The 16,917-nt window shown below is 50.5% G+C and overlaps 1 protein-coding gene across 1 annotated transcript; it reads right to left on the bottom strand.

Moving 5' to 3' along the window:
* Positions 1 to 1,498: 1,498 nt before the first annotated feature.
* LOC139604503 (olfactory receptor 14J1-like) lies at positions 1,499 to 2,499 on the bottom strand (the record flags this gene model as incomplete). The annotated part of the gene is made up of 1 exon (XM_071455654.1): positions 1,499 to 2,499. A coding segment is annotated over one exon (717 nt), but the record flags the coding sequence as incomplete, so codon positions are not given.
* Between the last annotated feature and the right edge of the window lie 14,418 nt (positions 2,500 to 16,917).

A 16,917-nucleotide genomic window follows, 5' to 3' on the forward strand; every position in this document is an offset into this window, starting at 1 on the left:
ACATGGAGGGGCTGGAGCGTGTCCAGTGAAGGGCAACAAGGCTGGGGAGGGGTCTGTGAGGAGTGGCTGAGGGAGCTGGGGTTGTTTATCCTGGAGAAGAGGAGGCTCAGGGGACAGAAGGCCGTGTCAGGGCACAGGTTGGACTTGATGATCTCCAAGGTCTTTTCCAAACTTGCTGATTCTGCGATTTTCTAAAACCACCCTAGGAGCAGTTGCAGGATGAGCCCTGGGCCTCCTCTTCAGAAGCTCCAGCCCAGGTCCCTCAGCTTCTCCTGACAGCCCCAAAGCCCATCCTGTCAGTCCTGCAGAGCCTCTGCAGCTCCTCCTCATTGCCCAGAACAGGGAGCCCCAGAGCCAGAAACAGCAGCCCAGATGTGCCCCCCTGGCCTGGGGTGCCTCTGGCAAGGGAGCAGCAGCAGGCACTGCAGGAGCCTGCAGACAATTCCTGCAGCACTTGTAGGATGATCCTGCTGCCCAAGGGACGTTCCCAAGGTGCCAAGTCAGGAACTGCAACGGGGAGTGGGGCCAGAGAGGAAAGGGCAAACAGGGATGGGCTGTTTGCAGGGCAGGGAACAGGGCTGGGAATGAGGAAGAAATTTGTACCAGGAAGAGTAAAGACAGCAAAGGTGAAGCCAAGGAAATGGTCAGGGCAGTTTGGGGGTGGCTGCCAGGCAGCCCTGGCTCTGAGCAGCAGCGTCTGCAGTGGCACAGGAAACTCCCAGCTGATGGGAACAAACTTTCTGGCTGAGTGCAGAGGCCAGGACAAAGCTGAGTGGTTTCCCTGGTGTCCCGCAGGCCTTGCTGGCCCCAGGGGCTGATGTCATTTGTGCTCCCTCAGGTTCATGTCCCCACAGCAACAGCATGGGGGTGCTGCCCCTGCTGTGTGCAATGCAAACAGGGGCTGCTGAGGCAGTGCTGCCGTGTCTGTGCCTGCAAGGATGGGGCACCTGTGTGAGCTGGGGGAGAGGCCAGGGCTGCAGAGGGGGGATGTTGTTGGCAGCTGCATGAGGAGGCTCTGGGACGCTGCCCTGGGCTGTGCAGCGCACTGGGCATGGATCAGCCCCTGCTCTGCTGCTCCTTCCCGTCTGGCCCAGGGCCCTTGCAGAGCCCCAGCCATGCTGTTTGCCCCCAGCCTGCCCACGGCCAGCCTGGGGCTGCTGACGGGGGTTTCTGTGCTGAGCATTGGCCTGGCCGTGTTCTTGAGAGAGCCTGGGCAAGGAGCCTGGAGCCCCCAGGGCCTGGCCTGAGGCGTCAGCGCTGCCCCAGCAGTGCCCATGGCCTGTCCCTGCTGCAGCCCCGGCACTGCCACCCCCAGGGCTGTGCCCGGCCCCGAGAGCACTCAGGCCCTGCAGCAACACCAGGGCCACCAGGGCAGCGGGGCAGGGCCACGGCAGCAGCACTGGCAACACCAAGTGCTGCTGCTGCTGCTGGGCACAGCTGCTGGGCCAGCACTGATCTGCCCCAGCTCTGCACACAGACATTGCTGCTGCAGCTCCAGAGAAGGCAACAAAAGGGCATCTCTGCAGAAAACTCTGCTGGGACATCCTTTAGTTCCTTTAAAGCCACCAAGAGCACAGCCCCTCATTGACACAGTGTGTGGCCACAGGGAAGGGTGGAGAGAAACAAAATGACCAATGGCACAATGACATTTATTTGTAGTTAATATGAAAAAGTAAAAAAAAAATAAACGAACTTCCAAAATGAAACCAACAAGAAGTATGAAAGATGAATTTTAGTACAAGTGATATGCAGATATTGCCCAGCATTTTAATGTTTCTGAAATCATCCAGTCATCAGTCTCCACACTGCAGCCTTGAGCTCCTGGTTCCTCAGGCTGTAGATGAGGGGGTTCAGGGCTGGAGGCACCACCGAGTACAGAACTGACAGGGACAGATCCAGGGATGGGGAGGAGATAGAGGGGGGCTTCAGGTGGGCAAATGTGCCAATGCTAAGGAACAGGGAGAGCACGGCCAGGTGAGGGAGGCAGGTGGAAAAGGCTTTGTGCCGTCCCTGCTCAGAGGGGATCCTCAGCACAGCCCTGAAGATCTGCACATAGGAGAAAACAATGAACACAAAACAACCCAAAAAAAGAAAAGCACTAAAAGCAAGAAGCCCAAATTCCCTCAGGTTTGTTTCTGAGCAGGAGAGCTTGAGGATCTGTGGGATTTCACAGAAGAACTGGCCCAGGGCATTGCCATGGCACAGGGGCAGGGAAAATGTATTGGCCGTGTGCAGCAATGAATAGAGAAAGGCACTGGTCCAGGCAGCTGCTGCCATGTGGGCACAAGCTCTGCTGCCCAGGAGGGTCCCGTAGTGCAGGGGTTTGCAGATGGACACGTAGCGGTTGTAGCACATGATGGTCAGCAGATAAAATTCTGCTGAGATGAAAAACATAAAGAAAAAGAGCTGTGCAGCACATCCAGTGTAGGAGATGTTGCTGGTGTCCCAGAGGGAATTGTGCATGGCTTTGGGGACAGTGGTGCAGATGGAGCCCAGGTCAGCGAGGGCCAGGTTGAGCAGGAAGAAGAACATGGGCATGTGCAGGTGGTGGCCGCAGGCTACGGCGCTGATGATGAGGCCGTTGCCCAGGAGGGCAGCCAGGGAGATGCCCAGCAAGAGGCAGAAGTGCAGGAGCTGCAGCTGCCGCGTGTCTGCCAATGCCAGCAGGAGGAAGTGCCTGATGCAGCTGCTGTTGGACATTTGCTGGGGCTGCAAATGCAGATCTGTTCTTGGAGAAAGGACAGTGAAGAGTTGGAGCAGATATCTGTAACCGAAATCAAAGCCATTTCCCATATACCCTCCTCTGTAACACACAGACATGCTGTTTAGTATTTTCAAGATCTGGGGTTTTCTTTTTAAGCTCCCCCCTTGTCTCTTGTGATATTCTTGAATATCAGAAATGCTCAGCAATTTTGCTACATTTTTGGAAAACAGAGCAAGTTCTGTGAGGCAAAGTGATGAGTGGAGAGTGAGGGGAGATGGTCTGGCCTTCTGACCTCTTCAGGATTTCTCTGGGTTTTAACCTTGCTCAGGTGGAGGGTGATCACCTTCCCATGCTACACCTAAAATGTCACCAGTTACTGCTGGGAGCAGATGGATCCAGCACAGCCCAGCTCCACATTTGTAGCCAAGGACTCACTCTGCTCATTTCACCAACCCAGAAGCATTTTCAGTGTCACAACACCTCTGCCTTTCCCCATGAATCTTATAACTCAGAGATGCTCTAGGACAGGTTTGCACCCTGGATTGAAGCTCCCAGCTTGGACTGAAATCTCAGGGAGACTTCCAAGTGTCCTTCTGATGGCATTGGACTGTGGGAGATGCAGCTCCTTCCCTGGCTGCACTGACAGCATTGCCCAGAGCTGGGCACTGGGGACAGCGTCACCCTGAGCCAGCTGTGCCCCCTGCCAGAGCCCCCAGGGCCAGGCAGCTGCTCCCAGCCCTGTGCTCTGCAGAGGGAACTGGGCCCGGGGCTGCAGAGCTGCCCCACGGCTCTGCTGCAGCTCTGCCTGCACAGGAGGGGCTGCGCGCCTTGGAGCCCCGGCCCTGAGGGCAGAGGCTTGGCTGGGGCACAGGAGGGAGGGGGCTTGTTCAGAGGGAGGGGCTGCACTGCAGGGGCTCCTGTGGGCATCTCTCAACTCTCCCTGCCACAGCATTGCTGGGCTTTGTTTTCTCTCATTGCCTGATCTTCTCTCTGCTTCCTGCAGATTTTCCTCCTGCAGGTGTTTCCCTGTGCCTGATCTCTCCCTGCCAGCACTCACAGAGCCCAAATCTCTGTGCACTCTCCTTGGCCCTACAGAACCCTGCCTGTTTGCAGGGCACTGGCTGGGGGCAGGTTCTGTTTGCAGCTTGGAGAAAGGACAGCTCAGACTGGGCCTGATGGCTCCAGCAAATATGATGCTGCTGCTGTCCATGGGCAGAGTGGCTGAAAGCACATTAGGGATCTCCTGTGAACCTATTGGTCACTAAAAGGAACAGTTCGGATGTCTGAAGCTCTTGTCAAAATTCATAATCAATAATTCAGAATTAACCTTTAATATGTATCCCCTCCTCCCTGCCATTCTCCAGTAGTTGTAAACTGAATACCTAATCTTAGGAAATTTCCTCATTTTGAACAAAACCCTTGCCCTGGAAATATTCTATGACTGATCAAAACCCCTCAGCATGTGAGAGATTCATGAGCATTTCACCTCCCCTGCACCAGAATGACTCAGAGTTGTACTCACAGGCTTTGGAGGCATTGGGATGTTCCAGCTGCAGGAGATGGCTCCAGGAGCTGCAGCTGCACTGTCCTGCAGCCAGAGGTTCCTGTGCCAAGGGCTGGCAGTGATTGTGCCCCAGGCACTTCTCAGCCCCTTCCCAGCCCTGACTGATTGAAGCTCTCTGTGCCTCTGTGCTGTGCCCGGGCTGGCTGCAGGCAGTGCCCCAGCCCTGCTGGGCTGGCACAAGAGCTGCTCATCAAGAGAAATGTGCTTTTGAAGCTCTTCTTGGTGACCAGGAGCTGCCTCTGGGCCAGGAGCCCAGCCCAGCTCAACAGCACAGACACAGCACAAGGACTTTAATCAGCCTCTGGGGCTTTGTGCTCAGGCCCTGAACATCAGTCCCTGAGAGGGAGCTGAAGAAACCTCTCCAGAACTCCAAGGCAGAATCCAACTCCAAAGTTTCTTGGACTTTTAATGGGTCCCAGTGAGGGACACGACTGAGCAAGTGTCCCCAGGCCCCAGGCAGAGCAGAGAACTGCAGGCAGTGATGACAGGTGGGGACAAAGAGAAGCCAAGTCTTGGTGCCCTGGGGCACAGCAGGGTCTGTGCCACCAAGGGCTGGGAGGAGACACCTTGTCCTGAGGCCCTGGGGCCTCCTGGCACAGCCCCAGCCAGCCTGGGCACTGTCAGCCCCTTGTGCTGCCCTCAGCATCCCCCCCTAGCCCACATCCCAGTGGCCTCAAGGATCTGCTGCAAGGAGTCCCTGGGGAGCCTTGCTCAGCAATGGCCCTGGGGGCTCCTTCATGCTCCCTGCAGGGACTGCAGCTTTTTCAAAGGACTTTGGCTTTGGCTTTTGCCTTGGAGTCTCTGAGAGGATTGTGCAATCATGGCCTCCAATTATCTGCTGTAATTAGTCCCTGGAGAGGCTTTGTCAGTAACAACACTCAGTGGGACTCATTAATGCTTCAAGGTACTCAATTATTTTAAGGTACTTGGTGTTTCCCTTTTGATCCAGACTCTGTGAGAGGTTTGTTCAATCATGGCCCCAATTATCTGCTTTAACGAGTCCCTGGAGAGCTTTGTACTGACACTCAGTGGGGCTCATTAATGCCTTGAGATACTGAAGGTTTTTAAGGTACTTTGGATTCTCCTTTCCACTCTGAATCTCTGAGAGTTTTTTGTCCAATTTCTGCCTCCAATTCTGCCCTCCAAGGAGTCCATGAGGAGCCTTTGTTGGAGATGGACCTCAGTGGGGCCCATTCATGCCTTGAGACACTTTGGGGTTTTCTTTTGACTTTGACTCCTGGAAAGATTTTTTGCAATCTCCTCTCAGGCCCTGAGGTTCCAGGGCTGAACTCCAAATGCATCACAGGGCTCATTAGGATCAGGCAAGTCCTGACAAACCACGACTCTGCCTTGACTTTCCTCTTGTCTAGGCCACTTCAGCAGGAAGATTTCCTTTTATAGTCTGGGAGAAATATTTCAACGAGCTTCTAAGAAATATGTAAACCTATTTTAAAGAGTGTATTTATTATTGCTCTCTTAAGGAAGAACTTATTGAAGCATGTAGTGCTTGATATTGATCCAGGGTCTCTCCTAAGGAGGTCTGGCAGGTCAGTGAAATTGTACCTTGGAGTTGACCCAGTGTGGACAACCTTGCCCCACATTCCCCAACCCCATGTGAGAAATGATTTTTACTTTCAAAAATTTAAATGCTTTATTAAGACCTTATCAAAATACAACAGAAGACTGAATAAAGCAAAGAATACAGCACTGGGACGAAAGAATTCAGTCACTGAGTGCTCATCTATAAAATGTATGATTTGTCTTTTATACCTCTAGCCCCTCCCAAAGTCTTGTCAATTGACTCCTTCTTCACTGTCCAGTGGTGGAGATCACTGTCTCACCCCTTGATTGGAGGTCAGGTGCTGCCATAGGAACAAGCCAACCCTCCCAAATGCCCCAACTACTGAGGCCATCCTGTGATAGCAATGCAAGGGGGAGGGGAAGGATAACTGTACATCTACAAAACTTCTCTTAACATATATTTAACATTCACCCCTTAATTGTGAGAGTCAACCCTAGGATTACTCTTCTATAACAAACTCACCTTTCTTTTCTATAAGTCATTTTGTTCAAACAATTGAGTCAAAATTTTTCTCTCTCTTGTATGAGTCATACCAGCATCTGTTGATGGGGGCAAGGACAGTGGGAACAGGAGAAAAAAATCTCAGGTTTTCATTAGACACACTTATTTGGAATGGACAAAAGGGCATCCCAGAGGTCCAGTGTGGCTTTGACTCCCATCTACCGTGCCTCTGTGGCTGCTACCCATAGTTGGTGCATCTTAGGGGTGAGCACAGAGGCCAACTCGGTCCTGACCTCCAGTCCCTGTTGAATTAAAAGACACCTGAGGAATTACAGAGGTCTGGAATTGCCTTTTGTCCCTACCTTACCATGCCCATGGGGTTGCTACCCACAGCAGGGCTATGGAGCCTTCTTGGTAGCAAACAAAGGGGCCAACCCAGTCTTGCCCTCCTTCCTTTGTCTTATTTTCTTAAAGAAGCTGTCCCATTGCCTTTTACAGTCCCTTGTGTACTTCCCCTCAACAGCTGCTGGTAATTCTCACCCATGAAAACAGGAAGACAGTTCTCGAGCTGGCTGGTGGAAGCTTGACTCTGCTTTTTGGGCATCTTGGTGTTTTCCTGGTTGCCTTTCAGTCTCTGCTTGAGAGTCAATCTTGTTTCACCCAGCCTGGATGTTACCGTCCACTCTTTGGGTTCTTCTCCTGGGCCTTTGACTCTGTTGCCATGAGTCCATCCCCGCTCTGCAGCTCGCACGGCCGATTCGGTGCTGAGCAGTGCCTGAAAGGGACCTTCCCACTGGGGAGTTAGAGGCTGATCTCTCCATGGCTTAATCATCACCCAATCCCCGGGATTAATATTATGGATTCTGAAATCCAGGGTGGTAGTTTGAGGAATTGCCCCTTTATGTCTTAGCCCTTATAAGGTTTGTGCTATAGACATCACTTATTTCTTGGCATTGGCTTCCCCTTCCTCATGGGTGGCAACCTTCTGGGGTGAGGTCAGGAAGGGAAACCCAAACATCATTTCATAGGGTGGGACCCCCAGATCTGACTGGGGTTGGGCTCTAATTCTTAATAAGGCCAAAGGGAGACATTTTATCCATGACATTTGGGTTTCAATCATTAGCTTAACTAGAGCTCTTTTAGGAGTTTGATTCATTCTCTCAACCTGACCAGAACTCTGTGGATGCCATGGAGTGTCTAATTCCAATTTTACTCCCGGGCCTGAACAACTTTCTGCAATATCTTCAATGTGAAATGAGTTCCCCAGTCTGAATCAATCCTGTTTGCCATCCCATATTGGGGTATGATTGATTCTAGAAGTGTTTTACTCACAACACTGGCATTGGCTTTCACAGTGGGTACCACCTCTACCCAATGAGTCACGTGATCTACTATCACTGGCAAAACTTCCACCATTGTACCTGGGGAAGCTCAGTAAAGTCTGCTTGGATGTTTTGGAAGGGCCCTAAGGCCAGTTCTCGCCCTCCCCTGGGTGTTTTCCTCATCATTTTCTTATTCACTTGTTGAAATATTACACCCTGTTCAGTTACCTGCTTAGCTATTCTGAAAATTCCTGTGCATCCCCAATCCCTTAGAAATTGATCACTTGTCTACCCCAATGAAGAACTGAGCACTTGTCTACCCCAGTGTGTTGTTTCATTTATGCCTTCTAGCATTTTCTTGCCTAGTGGTTTATTCAACATATTCAACAAGTGAGATCTGCTAATCTCCACTTCCCTGCGTTATCTTTCTTGGCTCATGTTTTAAGGAGTTCTTTCTCTTCTGTCCCACTGAATGCAGGGACTTTTTGCATTTCTCTCATGGGGGTTAATACTATTATTAGTTTTTCTGTCTCTGATTCAGTTGCATTTTTAGCTTCTAAATTGGCTAAATTGTTCCCTTGTGCCCCTTTTTGATGTCCTTCAACATATACCACCACTACTTCCTCTGGTAATTGTAAGGTTTCTAACTCTTCTAAGACAAATTTTTCATGAATCGGTCACTTTCCCTTTGAATTTAATAGTCCCCTCTCTTCCCAAATTTTTCCAAAGATATGCACTGTTCCAAAAGCATATTTTTAGTCTGTATATTTTGTTCTCCTTTTCTGTGCTAATATTTCCAGAGCTCGTTTTAGGGCACACAACTCATATTTTGGGCTGACCAATTGGAAGGTAACTTTCCCTTTTCTATGGCCACCATCCCTTCGTGCACTGTAGCGTACCCCGATACCCTGTGCCCCTTTATTACCCATGAAGATCCATTGATGTACAATCATTTTCCACCTTGGAGTGGTTGATCTGTTAGGTCCTCTTTTCCTTTAGTTTGATAGTTTATAACCTCTAGGCAATTATGTATTAGTTCCTGACTTGGTTCTCCATACAAGAACTGGGCAGGGTTGAGTTGGTTACTCACGATCAGCTCTAAACCATTATCTATTAAGATGGCTTCATACTTTAGCACTTCGGAATCAGTGAGCCATTTCTTAGCCTTTTGGCTCAGGATACTGCTTACTGAGTTTGGATATATATCTTCAATTTTCCCCCAAAGGGTAATTTTTTGCTTTCTGCTATAAGTAGGGCAGTCACTGCCACAGCCTGAATGCAGGTTGGCCACCCCTGGCTGACAGGGTCTGGCAGTTTTGATAAATAGGCCACTGGTTTCCTGGATCCTCCCCAGTCCTGGGCTGACACTCCATGTGCTACCCCTTTTTCTATATCCACAAACAATAGAAGGGTTTGTCTAAGGCAGGAAGACTCTGTGCCAGTGCACTGACTAATTTTTGCTTTAAAGCTTCAAACTTTTGTTCATTGTCTTTTTCCCACCTCATCTCTTCTTCTGCTAACTTTTCATACAAGAACTGGATGGCCTGCATGTATCCTTCAATCCATAGCCTACAACATCCCAACAGGCCTAAAAACCTTCTGACTTCGCTCTTAGTTTTTGGCCATGGGAGTGAGACTGTCCCTGTGATTCTCTCAGGGTTCAGCTGGCAGCTCCCTTGACAAATCACGTCCTTGGTATTTTACTTCTCGCTCTACAAATTGGAGAATCCCTTTTGATACCCAAAGTCCTTGGTCCCCCAGGAAATTTAACAATGCTATGGTAGATCCCTGAACTTCTTTTTCTTCCCGTCCTGAGAGAATGAAATAATTTATATATTGGATGAGCTTTATCTCAGGATTAATGGAGAAGAGCTGTAGTACTTCTCCTAGGCGTTGACCGAAGAGGTTTGGGGATTCGGAAAACCCTTGGGGTAACCCAGTCCATTGAAGCTGTTGCTTCCTCCCAGAATCGAGGTCCTCCCATTCAAAAGCAAATATATCCCACTTTTCTCTGCCAGTGGGTATGCCCAAGAAGCATCGTTTAGGTCTATCACGCTAAACCACTGGGATGTTACTTAGTAGCGTATAGGGATTTGGCATTACCGGATATGGATTCACAGTTCTTTTGTTCACTTCTCTCAAATCTTGAACAAGCCTGTAAGTCCCATCTGACTTCTTTGCTGGTAATATGGGTGTATTATGGGGGGACATTTATGGTTCTAAGGTCCTGTCCTCAAGTAGGTCCTGGATCAGCGGCTGCAGTCCTTGTCTCCCCTCCAGGGAAAGTGGGTATTGTCATACCCAAACTGGATGGTTTTCATTAACTACTTTTATTACTATAGGTTTCCTGTTTAATTTACCTCAGTTTTTTGGTTTTGCCCACACCATCTCATGAATTTTCTCCTCATCCTCTTCCCTTGTTGGAGAAGCTTAATTACCATTTTCCCTTCTCTGGGAGCATTCCAATGTCAAACTGCACCTGTAAATCCTGTCCTAAGAAATTTCACACTGCTTCTGGAACTAATAGAACATCCCCAATTCCTATTTTATTTGTTCCTTCAAACTTTATTTGCTTTATAAGTGAGGCTTTGAAACCTTTGCCTTGTCTAGGTTTGAAAAGACAAGTGTCTGCTAATGAAGGCAGGAGCTGCCCCTGAAACGGAAAATGTAAAACCCCTCCCTCCAAATTGTTAAAGTTTTGAAATTAAGGGGGCTCTCAGGCACAGATATGGGAGCAGGAATAACAGTTCTTTATTAGCAAAGAAAATCAAAATAAAATAAACAATGCAGTAATACAAAGCAACACTGATAGAATCAGAATATGACCTGACACACTGTGGGTCAGGGTGTTGCTAGCAGTGCAATGAAAATAGTGGCTGCAGTCCTCCTGCAGTCTTCCTGCAGACAGATGCGGTTCTGTTGGAGCAGGGATCCTGTAGAAGGGTGTAGTCTTCCTCTGAAGATCCAGTGGTGGTGTAGATGGGCCTGGTCTTCCTCTGGGAATCCAGTGGAAGGGGCAGGTGCTCCTCTGGGAATCCAGTGGAAAGACTGTTCTGGTGTCCCAAAATCTCAGATTGTATCCAGGCAGGAACGCTTGGCTCCTCCCTCTGGGGACAGCATCTCACAATGGGAAGATGTCATTTTATCAGTCATGCAGTGACACTCAATGGCCCATTAACAGCAGATGTCTGCCCAGAGGCAGGATTGGTTTGTGGAAGAGATAAAGAAAAATTCCCAATTAACAGATGATAACTGGCCCACCTCTAACAGATGGGAATTGAACACACACATTACCTTGCAGTCTAGGACATTATCCATGCCTTATTCTATTTCCATCTGCATCACAAAGAAACCTTACACACAGCTCTCACTTATGACTGGGTTTCCCTGTGGTACACAATGGCTTTCCCCATCTTTCTGCATTACCCACCAAGTGTAACCAGGTCCTTGAACAAAAACAATCCCACGGATGGGTTTGTCTTTGCCTGAGGTGGGAGTAATCCAAACAGTCTTTCTTAAGATACCTTTCATGTGTACAACAGGGACTTTTCTCCATCCACTGTGTGCAGGGGTTCCCTCTGGGCAGGACCAGCTCAACTGATGGACCCTCTGGTGTTGACCATCCAGATGGCTTTTGCTAAGGTCATTTCCCAATTTCTAAGTTCCCTTGCCAAGTGCCTTCAGCGTAGTCTTAAGTAACCATTCAACTTTCCCAGCAGCTAGTGCATGATAGGGGATACAATAGATCCATTCAATGCCATGTTCTCTGGACCAGGTGTTGATAAGGCCGTTCTTGAAATGGGTCCCATTGTCCGACTCAGTTCTCTCCAGGGTTCCATGTCTCCACAGGATTTGCTTTTCCAGGCCCAGGATGGTGTTCTGGGCAGTGGTGTGAGACACGGGGTCGGTCTCCAACCATCCAGCGGTGGCTTCCAGCATGGTCAGCACGCAGCGCTTGCCCTGGCGTGTCTGGGGCAGTGGGATGGAGTCAATCTGCCAGGCCTCCCCATACTTGTACTTGGACCACTGCCCACCATACCATAGGGGCTTCACTCGCTTGGCCTGCTTGATGGCAGCACACGTCTCACAGTCATGGATAACCTGAGAAATTCTGTCCATGGTTAAATCCACCCCTCGGTCTCGTGCCCACTTATAGGTGGCATCTCTGCCCTGATGGCCTGAGGCATCATGGGCCCATTGAGCTGGGAATAACTCTCCCTTGTGTTCCCAATCTAGGTCTATCTTGGACACCTCTATCTTTGCAGCCTGGTCTTCCTGCTCGTTGTTTTGGTGTTCCTCATTGGCTCTGCTCTTGGGGACATGGGCATCTACATGGAGGACATTTACAGGCAGCTTCTCCACCCAAATGAGAATGTCTTTCCATTCATCAACAGCCCAAATCGGTTTTCCTCCATGCTGCCAGTTAACCTCTTTCCACCTCTCCAGCCATCCCCACAGAGCATTGGCTACCATCCATGAATCAGTGTAAAGGTAGAGCTTCGGCCACTTCTCTCTCTCAGCAATGTCCAGGGCCAGCTGAACAGCTTTGAGTTCTGCAAATTGACTTGATCCACCTTCTCCTTCAGTGGCCTCTGTGACCTGTCCTGTGGGGCTCCATATGGCTGCTTTCCACTTCTGGTTCACTCCCACAATGTGGCAAGAACCATCAGTAAAAAGAGCGTAGCGTGGATCTTCTGCTGGCAGTTGGTTGTATGGTGGAGCTTCTTCAGCCCGTGTCACTTCTTGTTGCCCTTCATTAGCGAGACCAAAGTTTTCACCTTCTGGCCAGTTTGTAATTATTTCCAGAATCCCAGGGCAATTCAGGTTTCCAATATGGGCGCGCTGTGTGATAACAGCAATCCATTTGCTCCATGTAGCACTGGTGGCATGGTGCATAGAGGGAACTTTTGCTTTAAATATCCACCCCAGCACCAGCAGTCGGGGTGCCAGGAGGAGTTGTGCTTCTGTACCATTCACCTCTGAGGCAGCTTGGACTCCTTCATAGGCAGCCAAGATTTCCTTCTCTGTGGGAGCGTAGTTGGCTTCAAACCCTCTGTAGCTTCAACTCCAAAATCCCAGTGGTCGGCCTTGAGTCTCCCCAGGCACCTTCTGCCAAAGGCTCCAGGACAAGCCATGGTTCCTGGCTGCAGAGTAGAGCATGTTCTTCACATCTGGTCCTGTCCTGACTGGGCCAAGGGCAACCACATGAGCGATCTCCTGCTTGATCTGGGTAAAGGCTTGTTGCTGCTCAGGGCCCCAGTGGAACTCGTTCTTCTTGAGGGTGACCAGGTAGAGAGGGCTCACAATCTGACTGTACTCAGGAATGTGCATCCTCCAAAAACCGATGGCACCCAGGAAAACTTGTGTTTCCTTCTTGCTAGTTGGTGGAGACATCGCAGTGATCTTGTTGATGACATTGGTGGGAATCTGACACCGTCCATCTTGCCACTTCACTCCCAGGAACTGGATCTCTTGAGCAGGTCCCTTTAATTTGCTCTTCTTGATGGCTTTTATGAGAATCTGAATGATTTTCTCCCCTTTCTCGAACACTTCTGCTGCTGTCTTCCCCCACACAATGGTGTCATCAATATATTGCAGATGTTCTGGAGCCTCACCCTTTTCCAGTGCAGCCTGGATCAGTCCATGGCAGATGGTGGGGCTGTGCTTCCACCCCTGGGGCAGTCGGTTCCAGGTGTACTGCACAGCCCTCCAGGTGAAAGCAAACTGAGGCCTGCATTCTGCTGCCAGAGGAATGGAGACAAACACGTTAGCAATGTCTATAGTGGCAAAGCACTTTACTGCCTTGGACTCCAGCTCATACTGGAGTTCCAGCATGTCCAGCACAGCAGCCCTCAGTGGTGGAGTCACTTCATTCAAGCCATGATAGTCCACAGTCAATCTCCATTCTCTGTCAGACTTGTGCACAGGCCAGATGGGGCTGTTGAAGGGTCAGTGGGTTTTGCTGACCACCCCTTGGCTCTCCAGCTCACGGATCATTTTGTGGATGAGGATCACGGCATCTCAATTTGTTCAATATTGCCGGCGGTGCACTGTCGAGGAAGCAATCGGCACTCGTTGGTCTTCCACCTTCAGGAGAGCTACTGCAGATGGGTTTTCTGATAGTCCAGGAAAGGTGTTCAACTGCTTGATGTTCTCAGCCTCTACAGCAGCTATGCCAAAAGCCCATCTGAGTCCCTTTGGGTCTTTGTAACAGCCATTCTGGAGGAAATCTATGCCCAGAATACACGGGGCCTCTGGGCCAGTCACAATAGGATGTTTCTGCCACTCCTTCCCAGTCAGGCTCACCTGGGCTCCCAACAGGGTCAATTGCTGTGATCCCCCTGTCACCCCAGCAATGGAAACAGGTTCTGCCCCCACATGTCCCGATGGTATCAGGGTACACTGCGCACCAGTATCAACTAAGACATCGTATTTTTATGGCTCTGATGTGTCAGGCCATCGGATCCACACTGTCCAGAAAATCCGGTTTTCCCGTATCTCTTCCTGGTTAGAGGCAGGACCCCCCCTAGCCCTGGTTATTATTTCTTTCCTGGGCATACATGGTCGAGGTACCTTCCAGGGGATCTGATGGATCATACTCAGCAGCTCAGTCATGGGAGGTTGGGGCTACCTTCACTTTACTGAGTTCCCTCGATTAGTGTTTCCCTCCTTGAGCTGATGCACCCGTGCTGCCAGGACAGAAGTGGGTTTCCCATCCCACCTTCCCATGTCTGCCCCATGATAATGCAGAAAGAACCACAGGTCAGCCCGTGGGCTGTACCCTCTCTCTCTAGCTGGGGAACGTTGGGCTCTGACTCTGGGGCCTGTGACTCACACTGGTGCAATGTGGGAACTGTTCCTCCTCACCTCCTCCCTCATCTCCCTCATCTCCTCTCTGAGTTCTTGGACCACAGCAGAGACATGAGCCTGCATTGGCCCATTGATCACACTCTCATAATTTCTAAGCTTGTTGGCAACAGAACCCACTGTCTCTTGTTTGTTATTGGCATTAATCATTGCAATGAAGGTGGTGTATTGAGCTGGCCCCAGATTTGCCAGACTCCACAACATTTGCCCTGTGCACCTGACCTTGTTGGGGTCATTATCATGCTGTCCATCCCTCCCAAAGAGTACCTCCAATACTGCCACTTCTCTCAGCTGTTGGATCCCTTCCTCAAGAGTCTTCCAGTGCATTCTATGGTGCTGGTCCTGCATTCTCTCCCTGTGGACAAACCTCTCTCTGACACTCATTAAAAGCTGTTCCCAGAGGGAAAGGGACCTTGGCTCCCTTACAAAAATCAGATTCATACCTGAGTCCTGGGTCAAGTGTCCCAAATTCCTTGCCTCACCACCATCCCGCTGGACACCTGTCCCCATAAGGTCCCAGACCCAAAGTAGCCAGGTTGTATAAGCCTCACGTCCCTGTCATACAATGTCTTTGTGCAGATTACGGAGACTTTTGTACGTCAGGGACTTGGTGATGACCTCAACTGTTGCCTCTCCTGGGCGTTGGGAAGGCTCTCCTTTCATATCCTCATCTGGGTGCTCTGATTTCATCTTAGATCTCCTTGTTTCCACAGGGGCGACTGCTGCTGGCTCTGACTGCCTTTGCAGTTCAGCTGGAACCTGGACAGTTGTAACATCTGTGGGTTCCACTGCTGCACCATCAGACTCTCCCTCTTTGAGGCAGGGGGATGGCTTTTCACCAGCTGTGGAAATGTACTCCTTCAGCACCTGGCCCATCTCTTTCATTAGAACCCTCATCCAGCCTGGGTGGTTCATTTCTGAGGTGGGCTGTGGGGCAGGGTCAGGCTCTGGGGCAGCAGCATCCCTTGTCTCTGGGGTAGGTGTCAGTGTGGTTATCCAGGTTAATCTTCCCTTATCTCTGAATGCTAAATGTAACAGGCCTATCAGCAACACCAGCCACTGTATGATATCATTAGTATTTAGAGTGGATCTGAACCCTTTGAAAACTGCTGGGGCAGACCCAAAGAGCTGGGTGAAGGGCTGGGAAAAAATTTGCCCCTGTGTCATTTCCTCACAGTAAGTACCATTTTTAAAGTAACCCCCAAAAACATACACTTAGTGTGTGATAGCTCTGAATCCATGTGCCTGCCTTCCAGAGGAAGTTAAAGATCCATGAATTCCTCACCTCATTAAGCCATAAAGCAAACTGGATAACAGCCAGGGCAGCCTTAGTTTGGTTAGCCTGTGTTCCCAGGGATTGCCTGGGTGCTCCTGATGGGGCAGAAGGAAGAGCTCCAGGCCCTCCGTGAGGGTGATGAGGGCAGTGGGCTGTCAGCGGGGTCTGGCTGGGGGAGCTGCAATGCCTGGGCAGGAGCTGCAATCCCTGCCCCGGCTGCGGTGGGCTTTGCTCCCTGTGTGGACCAGGGGTGGCGTGGGCAGAGCACACAGAGATTTCAGGGATGCAGGCAGGGGGATTCATGGCCAGCACTTTGCAGCTGATCCCCTTGGCCTCTCCTCTCTTGCGGCCATGGCAAGAGCTGGGTGGGATGGCTCTGGCAGGAAGGTCTCCTTGGATTCCTGCACATCCAGGTTCTGAGCGTGGCTCTGTTCCTCTCTCTTCCAGCCCTTCGAGCCCTGAGTGAAGACAACAGCCCCTCCTGCATAAGCACATTTGTTCAGGTGATGTTTGAGGGAAGAGCTGCAGAACTTTCATCTGCTGGCTCAGAAGAACCAGTGTCTCTTTAAGACCTCCAGATCCCTTGGAAGGTGAGACCACCTGGAGACCAGAGGGGATCAGCTGGAGTTCCAGGCACAGCTGATGACTGGCACAACTGAGCCTGTGGGAAGCTCCCATGGGTCCTGCCTTCTCCCTCCCTGTTGACAGCTCCCTCCCTCCAGCCCTCAGACCCTGCCCATCCCCTTTCTTCCCTCCCAGCCCATCCCTTTGCTTCGCCTTCCATTAATAAACAGTTTGGCTTCTTTGCTTTACCTGCATCTCTGTGGAGCTGGAGCGATGCAAATCCGTGGCCCTGGGACACACAGGCCCCTGCTGCCGTTCTCTCCCACACTGTGTTTTGTGCACAGACACAGAGGAATGAGGGCAGGTCAGGCTGGAAAGGTTCCTGTGCTGAAGGCGCAGTTGTACAGCACTGTGGAGTTACAGATCTTGCTGAGCACCCTGGAGCCCCTGGATTTTGGAAGAGCAAACCTGATGATGCTCTGAACCCAGCTGAGAGGGATTCTATGGCAAGCATCCAAGGAGGGCAAAGGAGCTTGGAATGCTGGAAGGTTTCAAGAACAGCTTCCTGAAAGCACAGCACTGCTCCACCCCTGCACT

The sequence above is a fragment of the Agelaius tricolor genome, unplaced genomic scaffold (genome assembly GCF_023055355.1).
Source record: "Agelaius tricolor isolate 1412-34295 unplaced genomic scaffold, bAgeTri1.0.p SCAF_51, whole genome shotgun sequence".
Classification (NCBI taxonomy): domain Eukaryota; kingdom Metazoa; phylum Chordata; class Aves; order Passeriformes; family Icteridae; genus Agelaius; species Agelaius tricolor.